General features: G+C 43.3%; 1 protein-coding gene across 1 annotated transcript in view; it reads left to right on the top strand.

Annotated features, from left to right (window-relative positions):
• The window catches only part of ARHGEF16 (Rho guanine nucleotide exchange factor 16), a 78,294-nt gene that overhangs the window by 57,581 nt on the left and 6,388 nt on the right, over positions 1-14,325 (top strand). Inside the window, exons 8-12 of the mRNA XM_074218668.1 lie at positions 3,026-3,155; positions 5,647-5,721; positions 6,536-6,628; positions 12,531-12,682; positions 13,306-13,494. Coding sequence (XP_074074769.1) covers positions 3,026-3,155; positions 5,647-5,721; positions 6,536-6,628; positions 12,531-12,682; positions 13,306-13,494 — 639 coding nt within the window. The remainder of the gene's footprint in view (positions 1-3,025; positions 3,156-5,646; positions 5,722-6,535; positions 6,629-12,530; positions 12,683-13,305; positions 13,495-14,325) is intronic.

The following is a 14,325-nucleotide window of genomic DNA, read 5'->3' as shown; positions in this document are numbered from 1 at the left end:
GTGGGGAAATTTAAAAACCCACACATACAAATATGTATATAGATAGAAACAAACACCTGGGCCACTCATTTAGTCTGTCAGCGCTCTGGGCAGCCCTGAGGCGCAGCGATGATGACAAAGGGCTTTGCTAAGAGGGAGCCTCCTCCTATGGAGGCCTGAGCCTTGAGCTCCTTGGCAAGGGTTGCCAAGCCCTGGAGGCAGAGAAGTGGGGCTTGAAGACCTCAGGTTGCTTGGCCTCAAACCCTGAGGGGTGCCAAAGGCTGCACTCTGAATTTGTAGACATGCCTGTGTCAGCATAATCATGTGTATACATGCAGATGGTGAGCGTGTGTTGTGTGTGTCCATGTGTGTTCCCATATGTTCTGCTGTGTGCATGCACATGTGGGGGTATAGATAGGCATGTGCATCTATATCATGTAAGTCTATATAAGGACTATATGTTTATATATGTCATGCTTAGGATTTGTGCAGTTCATGTGTATATAGTTTATATCTATCTAATAAAAGTATATATATATATATATATATATGTATGTAAATGCATATTTATATATGTGTATGTGGGAATTAAAATTGTCCTACATATAATAAAAGAGCCTGAGGCAGCTCTCTGAGCCCAGGGCCCTTTATCAAAGGGCCCATGGTCCCCCCTCATGAAGGGGACCTCAGATTTTCTCATCATCTGAGATGCCCCCTTCTTTCAAGGCCTTATTTTTATTAAGCTTGATGCCAGATTTGATCCCTGAACACCCTAAAGAAGCTTTGCTTCATACAGAATCCCATTGGTCAATAGATCTTGTTTTAGGGTGAAAAGAGACATATAAGTGTGGGAAAGTGTGTGTGGGGTGGGGTATTATAAGTTGGCTGAAGCATGGGCCATTGAGTGGTCATAAGATGGTCACCTGCTCGTGTCGGACGAGAGAGTGGTTCAGAGGTACCAAAAGAAGTTGCCATTGATTTACTGCTTTGGTCACCAAGGTAAGGAAAAACAAGGGTGGAGGACCTCCAGCTAGCTTCCTATGGTTAAGCAAATGATCTTACAATCTCTAGTTCACAACCCGGAGGCCTAAGATCTGGCCCCTATGGAATCATATCAAACTGATTACTGCTGATTGGAATAGAGTAGGCGTCCAAATGAATTATTTCTCATGTCTATGTGAGTTCATGTAATGTAAGTATATATAAAGATATGTTTTCTGTATATAGGTGTGTTGTGTGTGTATGCATATTTATCTATGTATTCATATATATATATACATACATGCATATATAGGGATGAAAACAAGGATTTGTGTATATATGATATAACTATATAAAAAGATTATGTGTATATAGGCATATTAAGTAAATCTTCATTTATATTATATATACATTTGTTTATGTGTATTGTATTATGTACATATGAGTGTATATTTTTAGATTTAATTCATTTCTTGCCACAGTGAGGCAAGCAAAAGACAACTTCAGGGGAAGACCTGGGTTCAAATCTTGCCTCTGCCCAGTCATGGGTCAACCTCTTTTGGCCACAAATAACTTTTTATAGATGGATGACACTGAATAATTTTGTCCTTGTTTTTAGCTTTGAAAAACTCATCGGGGAAACTTGGCCCTGTTTCTGCTACCTTGATTTTAATGACCTCTTGGGTTGTTTGTTATTTTGCTCCTTGTTTTAAATTAAAGGGAGAGGAAGATAAACAACAACAAACATTAGAGCCGGATTACAATCTGAGTTGGTGGAGGGTGTTCCCACATGGAGAAAATGCCATACCTTAATAACATGTAGACACTTGCAGATGCCCACGGTCCTGGTTTCCACTATCTTTTTGGTGCAGCAATCTCTATAAAGAAAGAATGTGGGGGAAATCTGATTCCTCACATCCTGAGAAGTTTGTTTAGTGCTTTTCCCAGGGTCATAGAGCCAGGATATTTCTGAGTCAAACCCAAGTCTTTCTGCCATGCTCCTTAATGAAGTCACCTGGGCCTGGCTTAGAATGTGAGCTTCTCTGGGCATCTCTCCTTCCCCTTGACCTGCCTTCAGAAGGTGGAGAAAAGCCCAACAGCCCTGAGAAGAAGACCTGCCTGCTAGGAAGCAACAAGCCTGTCTCACCAGGGTTTTGATCTAGTAGAAAGATTGCAATTCCACCAGCCTTCCTTGTCCTTCAAAGCCAAAATAGTAAAAATATCCCCCATGAAAAGCTCCAACCCTTCAGGCAATCTATTTGATTATTAAGCAGAAAGGGTGTGTTTAACTTTGTAATCCATGAGTTTCCCTTCCTGCTCTCACACTTTTCCCAAAAACAATTTACTTATTTTTAATTTGTTTTCAGTTTAGAATTCCAAATTGTCAGTCTTTGCAGTAAAAACACAAACTCAGGGTATAGTTTTTAAAAAGATATTTATTTAATAAATGTAAATAGCTAATAATCACCATTTTTTTTAATAGCAAAGAAACCTTTAGTGGCAAAGCTTATGCTGGTAGTTAAACAAAAGAGAGAAACTAAGAGTGGAGGAGATTCACTCTTGTTTCACCAAGAAATCAGAATTCACCTACTCTCTGTTCTATGAGTCAGGGAAAGGAAAAGGTTACAGCATCTTTTAAGACTTAGAGTCTGGGGGGGCAGCTAGGTGGTGCAATGTATAGAGCACCGGCTCTGGAGTCAGGAGTACCTGAGTTCAAATCCGGCCTCAGACATTTTAGGATTACCTAGCTGTGTGGCCTTGGGTAAGCCACTTAACGCCATCACCTTGCAAAAACATAAAAAACAAAACAAACAAAAAAAAGACTTAGAGTCTGTTTCTTTGGAAGTCCCCTTCCCCAGTCTGTTGCTACTGTGGCTGTTTCTGTTTCTGTTGCTGCCCCAACTCACATCAGAATGACTTAAATTACATGTTTTTATTGTTATTATAATTTTATTGTTGTTATAATTTCCTGCCCACATTCCTAATATCTTTTTTTCTATTACCAATGTATTTATCCTGTAGCACCACAAATGACTGTGAGGACGGTTTTTCTCTTAATTTTCAGGAACTCTAACCCACCTTTCCAAGAGGTCCTCAGGCAGATCGAAAAGAAGCCAGCCTGTGGGGGTCTGCCCATGTTCTCCTTCCTCATCCTCCCCATGCAGAGAGTGACCCGGCTCCCTCTTCTGATGGATGTGAGTGAGGGGACGATAAGAACAAGGATGATGTATGTGGATTATCAGTATTATATTGCTTGCTCGCTTGGAGGAGGGACAAAAGGGAGGAAAAGAATTTGAAACTCAATTGTTTTTTATTTTTTAGATTTTTGCAAGGCCCAGAGCCTTATCTACATATATGCCATGCTGGACAACTTACCATGATTAAAAATATAAATAGCCATTAAGCATAATTTTTAAGCCCCTAAATTCTAAAATTCTAAATTAAGCTCCTAAAATATTAGGAAATACAAGATGAAGTTTTTGACTTGAGTTTGGATCCTGCCTCAGACATTTAGTAGCTGTGTGACTCTGGGCAAATCACTTCACCTCTGCCTGCCTCAGTTTCCTCCACTATAAAATGAAGATAATAAAGAGCATCTAACTCCCAGAATTGTTTTGAAGACCAAAGGAGATAATGATTGCAAAGTGCTTTGTAAATACTATGTCAACACTAGCTCTTTATCATTTGTTATTTACTTTAACTCTCTTTTCTGATTTGGGGAAGAGGCCACTGAAGGCAGGTTGGAGGCTGACTCACCAGCTAGGACTCTCTTGCCCTGGGTCAGCGGCCGTGGTGGGGGGAGAGGGCTGCAGCTGGTGTACAGCCAGTGGGAGGTTGTATCTCATTGCCCCTTTGTGGACACACAAGCACCAATTATTCTCCAAAGCCAGCTGGCAGGAGAGAAGTGGGTGGGTTGGAGAACAAGGAGTCCCCTGCCTGGGCTTTGGTGGGGTCTGTTGGCTTACCAGGCAGGGCTCTAGACTCTGTACAACCAAACTAATAGGGACTGAGAAGTCCCAAACCCTTGGAACCACTTCTTGAGGCACCTGTGTGTGTCCTCCAGGTCAATGGTCTTGGTGGGGGGCTCACAGAAATGTTAGCCCTCCCAGACTGTACCCACACACATGAAGAGACCTCATAGCCACCTCCAGCTTCAGGACTTTCTCAGTCCTCACCTGCATGATTACAATAGCTTCTTCATTTCTCTCACTGTTTCCAATATCTCTGATCTCTTTTAAGGTGACACTCCCTCCGTTTTCAGTGGCTCCCCATTACCTTTGACATAAAACACAAATTCCTCAGTCTAGAATATATATGGCTCTCTACCATCTGGCTGATAATTGTTTTCCAGGCTCATTTATTTATTATTCTTCATTGCTAAAGTGGGCTTCTTGCTCTTTTCTGAATTTGATATTCTGCATAGACCCTCGACTCATGTCTGGAACACATACACTCCTACCTCCTCGCCAAACAGCTCAGCTCCCATTTTATTCCTTTTACTGATACCCTTTAGTTGTAGTTATTTATTTATCATTGTACCTTCCACCACTGCCTGTAGAATGGAACCTCCATGAGGGAAGGGAATGTTTGTTTGTCTTGTCTATGTATTTCCTATTCCTTACAAATACAGTAGGTGTTTAATAAATGTTTATTGAATGAATGTGAATGAGAATTATATATGTTGGCATGGAAATGAAAAAAAAGGAAATTTAAGAGAATTTGTTACCATAAAATTTAGGGTACCCCCTGTCTTTTAGTAACTGTAGGACTGTTTCCTAGTGCTAGTGTCTTAACATGATACCTGGTACAGGGAAGAGGGAAGAAAGGAAGTAAAGAATAAAAGAAGGAAAGAGTGAAGGAAAAAAGAAAGTATGAAAGAAGGAAGGAGAGAAGGAAAGAGGGAGGGAAGGAGAAAATGAAAGAAGGAAGAAAAGGAAAGATGGAAAGAAGGAAGGAGAGAAGGAAAGAAAATGAGAAGGAAAGAAGAAAGGAAAGATTGAAAGAAGGAAGGAAGAAATGAAAGAAAATAAAAGAAGGAAAGAGGGAAGGAAAAAAGCATGAACGAAGGAAGGAGAGAATGAAAGAAGGAAGAAGAGGAAAGATGGAAAGAAGGAAAGAAAGAAGGAAAGAGGGATGGAAGAAGAAGAATGAAAGGAAGGAAAGGAAAGATGGAAAGAAGGAAGGAGAAATGAAAGAAAATGGAAAAAAGGAAAGAGGGAGGGAAAGGAAGGGAAGAAGGAAGAATCCCTACCTTCCATGCTAATGGGGAAAGCCACAGATATAAAGGTGCTATCGCAATTGAATTAAGAGTGTTTTTCATCCATGGAGTCACCAGTGTTGGGGTTCTGAGAACTAGCTCAAACATCTGACTGTTAAATTTTCAGGGTGAATATTTCTTTCATGGAAATTAGTAAACCTATATGTTGGGGATTGGTCTATTTGTTTTTTGGTTGTTAAGAAAGTGATGGAGAAAACATTAATAACAGATTAAAATTAAAACACAGAGCCTGTATTTGGAAAGCCAGTTATTAGGCATTCACCAGCACACCTTAGGGGCCTTTTTCAGTATGGTCAATAGTGATCAAATGCTTGTGAATTGAGAATCTGATTGCATGTAGTTCTGGGCCTCAGAGTTCCATGATGGGAATGAAAAGCTCCTTGTTTTTGCTCTTCTGTCCTCTCCAGACTCTCTGCCAGAAAACCCAGGGCCAACCGGACCGATTTAAAGTTGCCAGCCGAGCTCTGAAGGCCATCAGCAAGGTGAGGTGGGCTTCCACCCTGTTTTTCCTCCTTGGGTTTTTAGAATTCTAAGCTGAAGCATCTCCCATCACTCCCTCAGTGGGATCCTCCTTGCCTTTTCTCAAGATGGCTTTGACATCTGTTTTCCCCAAATCTAGGGAGCATGTCAGATTAGTTCCTCACTTGTGCCCTTCTTCTTTGTCGAGTCACCAAGGGAGGGGGATGTCGGTCACCATCCCCCCTTCCTGGTTCCCATCACTGCTAGCCTGGCAGCCGATCCCTCCTTGTGAGTGAGAATCAGATCCAGAATAGAATTTCCCTTGTTGCTTCTTCCTTCCTTTGAAGGATGAAATAATCACTGAGGCAGATCAAGAAGGATTGGCTGCTCGCAGAGGGAGACGAGATAAAAGAGGAGAGGAGGGCTGGGGGTGCCAACGGCTTTCTGAATCATTAAGATCCAACCCCCCATCACTACTATGTCATGACTATTTGAAATTGGGAACTGGGATATTTCCAAAACTCTTTTTTTTTGTTTCCTCTTTCTGCCCAAGTGGTTTAATGAAAAAATAATCTCAATTTCTACCTTTTTTGACTTTCTCTCAAATGTTTTACACTAAACTTTGCCCCCCGATTTCTGTATTTTTTTGGCATGAATGTACCTTTTTAATATACAACACCATGTCCTTCACTTTTGCATGAGTTGTTCGTTTTGATGGTCCAGTCTTGGATTTCATTCCACCAGACTTCATTACGTCATAGTTGGTGGGGGGGGGGTGGTATAAGAGGTCACTGTCCTGACCTTGACCTGCCTCCTGTGCCCATGTTGTATTGACAGCTGGTAAAGCAGTGCAATGAGGGGGCTCACAAGATGGAGAGGATGGAACAGATGTGCACCCTGCAGACGCATCTGGACTTTAGCAAAATCAAGGTATTGGGTGGGGTAGCATAAGTGACCTAAATTCAGCAGATATCATTGAACAAATGTTTAAGTAAACAAATAAAAACATTTTAAATGATGGTACTTTAAAATGTGAACTCCAAATCCCTTAAATTTGTTAAAAAGCTTATATTCACTTAAACCCACAAAGACAATTTTGTCTTCACCTTTCCATCTCCTTGGGTGCTAACATGGCAAAGAGATACAAATGCTTGCCCTTCTCTTTACAGCCTTGTGTCCTTCCAATAACTGGGGTTAGAAGCTTGGGAGTCAGGAGATACCTGGTTGGAACCCCACCTTACACATTAATTAATTTTATGATGTTTATATAAACCTTAATCAGGTAGATGGTGCAATGGATAGAGTGTTGACCCTGAAGTCAGGAGGACCTGAGTTCAAATGTAGCCTCAGACACTCACTAGCAGTGTGACCTTAGGCAAGTCACTTAACCTTGATCGCCTCCCATACAGGGCCATCTCCAGTTGGCCTGATTCCTATCTGGCCACTGGACTCAGATGACTCTGGAGGAAAAAGAGAGGCTGGGGACTTAGCACAGCCCCCCTCACTCAAATCCAATTCCCACGATTGTCATGCCATCACCTCCCTGGTGTCATGGTCTTCTTCAAGAACAAAGGACAAGGGGCGGCTAGGTGGCGCAGTGGATAGAGCACTGGCCCTGGAGTCAGGAGTACCTGGGTTCAAATCCAGCCTCAGATACTTAATAATTACCTAGCTGTGTGGCCTTGGGCAAGCCACTTAACCCCACTGCCTTGCAAAAACTAAAAAAAAAAAAGGACAAAGGACAAACAATATCATCATCATCATCACCATCTTCTATAAAATTAGGATATTAATACTTCGAGCAACTCTCTTTGGGGCAGCTAGATTGAATAGCACTGGACCTAGTGTTGGGAAGATCTGAGTTCAAATGCAGCTTCAGATACTGACTATCTCTATGGTCCTAGGCAAGCCACTTAACCCTTGCCTGCCTCAGTTTCCTCATTTGTAAAATGGAGATAATAATAATAACACTTACTTCCCAGGGTTATTGTGAGGCTTAAAGGAGATATATTATAAATTACAAAGCCAAATAAATGTCAGTTATTATTTGTAAACTATCAGTACTTCCATCCTTGGGAAATGAAAGAACTGGTGTGTATGATTGCTGAGCAATTTAAATTTTTTATTCAGTTTGTAAGCATTGTAAGTAATGTTATCTCTCTTCTACCCCAGTCCCATTAAGTAAAGACTCCCACTAGACTTTTTTGCCTGAAGACTAAGAGTAAATAATAAATAAATAAATAAATGTGAAATGAAGGGTTTTCTTTTTTTTTTTTAAATAAAAAGGCAATAGGCATAGTCAAGCAAAGTTCATTCCACCGTTGGCCATGTTCCAAAATAGGGGGTGTGTCTCCTGTACCCCAAGTCCTCCTCCTCAGTGTCAGGAGGATAGGGAGCAGGCTTCACTATCAGTCCTCTGGAGAAATGATTGTATACGGGATTGATCAGTTCTTGAGTGGTTCCAAGTATTGACTTTACTGTGTATAAACTGTATAAATTGTTCTTCTTATAAATTGTTCTCCTGCTTCTAATCACGTTATCCCATCTCTGAGCCTTGCAAGATTGCTGTAGAGGGTATGGCAAGCCAGGGATATATGTGCAAATCGTGGAACAAATGACTTTCCTTCCTAGCAAAATTTGAGAACTTATATTAAAGTATGGTTAGTAGATATTTGGAAAAGGAAGCAGAGATCCCAGGGCTTCAGCACAAGTGGGTCCAGCCAGACTCACCTTATTTCCGTTTTTTGACAAGATTACTAACTGGTCGGCCAAGCAGTGCTAGAGACAAAGTTTACCAAGATTTGAGCCTATCAGTTGATAATGTCTCCAGGGTGATTCTTATAGGAAAGATGGAGAGACATGGACTAGATAGTAATTCAGTTATATGGACCCAGGATTGGTTGAGTAACTGAACTCAAGGAATTAATGACTAACAAATTCCTTTCCTGATCCCCTTAATGATACTGTTTTTCCTCTGTGACTGATCTTCTATTTTATTTATTCTGTCTATAGCTTGTTAATACAGGGTTCACTATATCTTTTCTCCCCCCCCCCCCATTAGCTGCCAAAGACAGGGATTATTTGTTTGGTTTTGGTCTTTTTCCCAGCCTGATACCTTGTCGCTGCTTAATACACATTGGTTGTTTTGACCATTGAATTCAATTGGAAAGGAGGCCTCTCAAGTGCTTGCCATTCAATATTTTTATCAGTGACTTGGATGAAGACCCAGATAGATGCTTATGCTTCAGATAACAGGACTCCCATCCCTACCCCCTCCAAGAAGAATCTAAACAGGCTAGACTATGGGAATGGTATCTAACAGAGATAAACAGAAAGTCTGTCACTTGGGCTTGGAGTACAGGATGGGGTGGTTTGGCTTCATTAGCAGTTTATATGAAAATGATCTGGGGTTCTGAATGGACTACAAGTGTCCTGTTCACAGTTATGATAGCTAAGAAAGGTAAATGTGTTTCAACAAGGGAAGCAGAGAGGAGATAGAGGAAGAGAGGAAAGAGGGAGGGAGGGAGGGAGGGAGGGAGGGAGAGAGGGAGAGAGAGAGAGAGAGAGAGAGAGAGAGAGAGAGAGAGAGAGAGAGAAAGGAGGAGGAGGGAGAGACTGAGACTTATTTAACATGAGGAAAGTGGGAGCATTAGAGTTGAGAATGTGGAAGACCTAAGCCCAATCCCCTTCCCCCCATGACTTTGGGCAAGCCCCTTCCCTTCTGTGAGGTTTCTTTTCTTCCTCTATGTACAAATTAGAATTCCAGAATTCCCAAGGTAAGAACATTCGAGGAGGCCAGGTGTAAAATGGCACCCCAGCCCTAACAAGTATTGATCTGACCTTTGCCCCAAGAATTCCAATTGTTGTTGGAGTCTTGCATTAGGGATGGTTTCCCAGACCCCAGGCCCAAACTGGCCCCTTTATGACCTCCACCCTTTGTTTCTCTCTTTGCTCTCTGGGGCTAAGCACATCTGGTCCTCCCAGAGGGAATGGACAGGTCAGATCAGCCAACTTTTATTAAGGGCCTGCTATGGGTAGACGTTACAAAAAGGCTAATATAGATTTGACAACAACTTGACCAACATCTTCCTAATTCTGCTCCCCCAAAGTGCAAATGGGGTGGTGGTGGGGTTTGCTAAGAATGCAGTCCCCCCCTTCACTGGGAGTCTTATAGCAATCAGTTAATAAGGATGTATCGATCACCTCCTCTTTGCCAAATTCCAGGAATATAAAAATAAAAATTCAACTGTCCTGGCCCTCTATTTGGGGGAAGGGGGCTGTTGTAGAGAGAATCTATTTAGGAATGGATTGGATCAGAGCACTCCCTTGGGTCCTGGCCAAGCAAGAGTCTGTGATTTCATTGATTCTTAAAGGGCGCCTCCAGCCAAGGCACTTTTGTTTCTCTGTGGAATCTGCATGACCGCGGAGCAGTTACTGAAGCTTAGCTCTTGGAGGAACAGGCCGGCCCCTGCTGCTCCCCTGATTGAGCCTAGGCCACCCGGGCAGCATCCCAATCTCCATGGCAGAGGTATCCATGGAGAAGAGGAGGGGCGGGGTGGGGCTGCTGAGGTCAGAAGCCCCCAGCTCAGGGGCCCAGGTTCAGAACCCTGGGGTTGACCTTGCCAAGTTTTAGAAAATGCTACATTTTTGTTTTCGTTCCCCCTCCCCCCCAAAAAGGTATAAAACCTTTAAGCAAATTGTTTCGATTTGGATGAATTTGAATCCTGGTTTTGGTATATCCTTATTCCCGTCTATCTATATTCCAGAGGAGCCCAGGGTTGTGCCCAGAACACTAGGTCATTCTGCTTCTTCCTGCCTGGGTGCCCTTGGGGAAGGGGCTCTGAGATATCCTTCAACCCTAAATCCTCTTGACCTCGACTCTTCTTGAACTTGGAAACGCTTCCTTTCTCATTCTGAAATCAGATTTTCTTCCCTTGTATCACGGAACCCCCTGGCAGTCTAGTGAAGCCAGAGATGACCCCCCCACACCCTAGTGTGTCAGTCTACAAGGGCCACCTTTAGGCCCATCCCTTCCATGAAGCCCTCTAGGAGGACCACATGGCTCTACCACCTTTCCCCGAACGCATTCCAAAGAGTGCTTTGCTTGATCATGTTTGTTTGTTTGGCTGATATTTGTGGGACACCTGTGAGGTTTGAGTCTAAAGAGCCCTGGATTTGAATGACGTCTTCGCCTCTTACTAATTGCTCCTTAGTTTGGGGTTTCATTTTCTTTGGGGTTGGGTGGTTTCTTAGGACTCATGAAGCACAAATTTTTATGATGTTTTATATATATAAGATACTGGGAGGAGACTAGAAAGATGAACCCCTGCCCTCAGGGATCGCACTTTCTAGTTAAAGAGAAGGGGTGTGGACCCAGATAACTGTAGTTGGAGCTGAATGTGAGCTGTTCAAAGGTGAGAGTAGAGGACAGGAAGAGGAATGGCCCCTAGCTTGGGAAAGAAGAGAAAGCTCTGGGGCAAGATGTTCGATTTGGGAATCTTAAAACATCCTCTGGTCCATGTTCCACATTTTACAGATGAGGAAACTGAGGGCCAGAAAAATCAATTGACTTACCCAAGGTTGAGGAGAGCTGGGATTTGAACACATGTCCTCTTCATCTCCAGATACATCCATCTTCCCACTACAGTCCTAATTCTCTAACTAATTGTAGTTCCCTTACTGTTTTGGATTTGAGTGACTGATTCCTCCCTCATCCAAGACAAAAAAGTCCCTTGACTCATCATTAAACCTGGAAGGTATCTCCTAGTCCAACCCCCTCATTTCAGAGATAAGAAAATAGAATCTTTCATCAAGACTTAAGTCAACTGGTGTTGAACCATGTCTCCTGTCTCAGCTGGGAGGTGGTGGACTATATATGCAGAGTGGGGCATGCATTTTCCAATGTGGCCAATGTATTGATTTGTTTTTGTTTTTTCATTGAGTTTATTTGTAGTGTGAGAGAATTCTGTTTAGATGCAGGAATGAGTATTTGGGATGCGACTGATGTTAAAAATAGAGATTGAGAGAGGAAAGGAGAAACTGAGTCAGAGAAAGGGAGGGAGGAGAGAGATGGAGAGAGAAAGAGAAGAGGGAGAGAGGAGAGGGAGTCAAGAGAGAACAGAAAGGGAGGGAAAGAGTAAAAAGGAAAGAGAAAGAAGAGAGAGCAGGACAAGGAGGAGGAAGAGATGGAGGGAGGAAGAGAAGGGATAGAGAAGAGAGGAAAGAAAAGAGAAGACAGGAAGGGACAGAGGAGAGAGATGGAGAGAGAAGAGAAGACAGAGAGGGAAGAAGGGAGGAGAGATGGAGAGAGGGGAAAAGAGGAGGGAGAAAGAAGAGAATCAAGAGAGAAGAGAAAGGGAAGGAAAAAGTAAAAGGAAGGAGAGAAATGGAGGAAGAAAGAAGACAGGAAAGGGGGAGGAGAAAGATGGAGAAAGAGGAGAGGGAGAGAGAAAGAAAAGAGGGAGGAGAGAAAAGATGGGGAGGGAGAGAGAAAAGGAAAGAAAGATAGAGAAGACAGAAGAAGGGAGGGAGGAGAGAGATGGAGAGAAAGAAGTGGGAGAGAGAAAGGAGGGAGAGAGAGACGGAAGGAGAGGAAGAATTTAAAACGGAAAAAAATACAGGCTCTGACTTTCATTGACTTGCCCAAGGTCACCAGACCAGTAAATATAAAAGTCGGATTGGTTCTGTTCCTTGCTTAGCCCTCAGCCCCTCATTCAGGGAAGCAACCCCTTAGAATGGTATCATAATCCCCATTTTGCAGATGAAGAAGTTGAGGCACAAGAAGTCCCTTGCCCAGGGTCTTGCGGTAATGTCTGGTTCTTCATCCCTCTAGGCCTTTCCTCTGATCTCCGCCTCCAGGTGGCTGCTGAAGAGAGGGGAGGTCTCCTTGGTGGAGGAGCCCAGTCTCTTCCGGAAAATCTCCAGCCGGCCAACTTGCTACCTCTTCCTGTTTAATGATGCACTGATGGTCACCAAGAAGAAGAGGTGCCCCTCTCCTCCTTCTTTACCCTGTGACCTCCAGGGGGCTGCAGGACAGCTTAGGAGTGAGAGTCCATATCAAACCCCATTCCCTGCCTCTTTATGACCACAGAGAGGATCCCAGCCTTCCCAGATCCTCTCTGCAGGTTTATGGCACTAACACTCCAGGGGCCATCTCTTGAGACCCCCCTCCCCCAGCAGGGCAAGAGCAAGTCAAAGGGGAGGGGGCTCCCAGGGATTCCAGAAACTTAATGCAGATATCCGATTGGCTTTAGAACTCCCGGTGGCCCAGGACTCCTGCACTCAAGGATTCCATTGGCCTCTGCCTCCCCATAACAATAATAAAAATGATAGCTGGCATTGATTTAATGCCCACTAGGTGACCAGTACTAATACTGAGCACTATATGGACAACATCTCATAACAACCCCAAGAAGGAAGTTCTATAGTAAATTCTTGTTTTACAGATGAGGAAAGTGTGTCCTGTCCTGTGCTTCCTCACTCCTCCTTCCCAGGTGCTAGATGTGGGGTTTGTGGGCAGGTGACCCAGGCTATTTGAGGACACTTCATTCAGGGATAAGACTCCTGGGGGAAGCTACCCAGTCTCAGACCCTTTTGCCCTTTGACAGTGATGAGCACTACGTGGTGATGAGTCACGCCAAGAAGGACCAAATCCAAGTCAAGAAGATGGAGCCAGATGAGATCTCATTTCCAGGAGGGACCAACCGCAGCTCATCCATCCCTTACCCCTTCCAGGTGACCATGCTGAAGAACAGCGAAGGCAAACAAGAGCAGTTCCTGTTGTCTACAGACTCTCTGTAAGTAGATGGCATCATAAGACTGGGCTTCTCCTCTGGGAGGAGAGTGGGCACAGGAGTGTTGGGAAGGGGGAAGCCACAGTCCCTTTGGACTGGGCTGATGGATATCGTGAGATGCTTATGTACCATGAGCATGAGATCATTGAGAGGGTCATGGACTGAGAAATGGAAGTGGGCATAGTGAGTCTCTTAGTTTTATAGTCAAGGAACTGAGAGAATGAGGAGTTAAGTGTAAACCAGGATTCTGAATCCAATTCCACTGGACTATGTGTAAATGGTGGCTTTCCCCTCCTGTAAGAGATTAGAATTGTACACACACAGACACGCACACAGACACACACACACACACACACACACATGTTAGAAGTCATTTTGAGTGGAACAGGCTACTGGTACACCTGGGTATGTTTAGAAGGCAGGTGCTTCAAGCTTCTGTGCATCAGCACTAGCTGGGACAAGCAGCTGGGATAGAAGAGGGACAGTTGATAAACAAAAAGCTCCAATTATCTTTGTCTTTGATTATCAAGGGAAGTGAAAAGGGAGCCTTGGGGATATCGTGTCTTTCTTTACTAAACTTTCATTCAGGTCTTTGGATTCTATGGTGATGATGTTGTAGTGGTCAAAAAAAGTCTTCAGGATGCAATTTTCCACTAAAAATTCTAAGCATCCCAGAAAAGGACTTTGAGCATAGCACCACCATCTCTGTGACCATCTCTGATTCCTGCTAAAACATAATCTATTTTCCTCTGGTTCTCAAATTCATAATTACAGTAAGTCCCTGTACTTTGATTTATTTTCAATCTTTGGGCCCTTATATCAATTTTTCAGCAC

This window comes from Macrotis lagotis, chromosome 1, assembly GCF_037893015.1.
Source record: "Macrotis lagotis isolate mMagLag1 chromosome 1, bilby.v1.9.chrom.fasta, whole genome shotgun sequence".
Classification (NCBI taxonomy): domain Eukaryota; kingdom Metazoa; phylum Chordata; class Mammalia; order Peramelemorphia; family Peramelidae; genus Macrotis; species Macrotis lagotis.
This window is presented reverse-complemented; position numbering and strand designations above follow the sequence as displayed.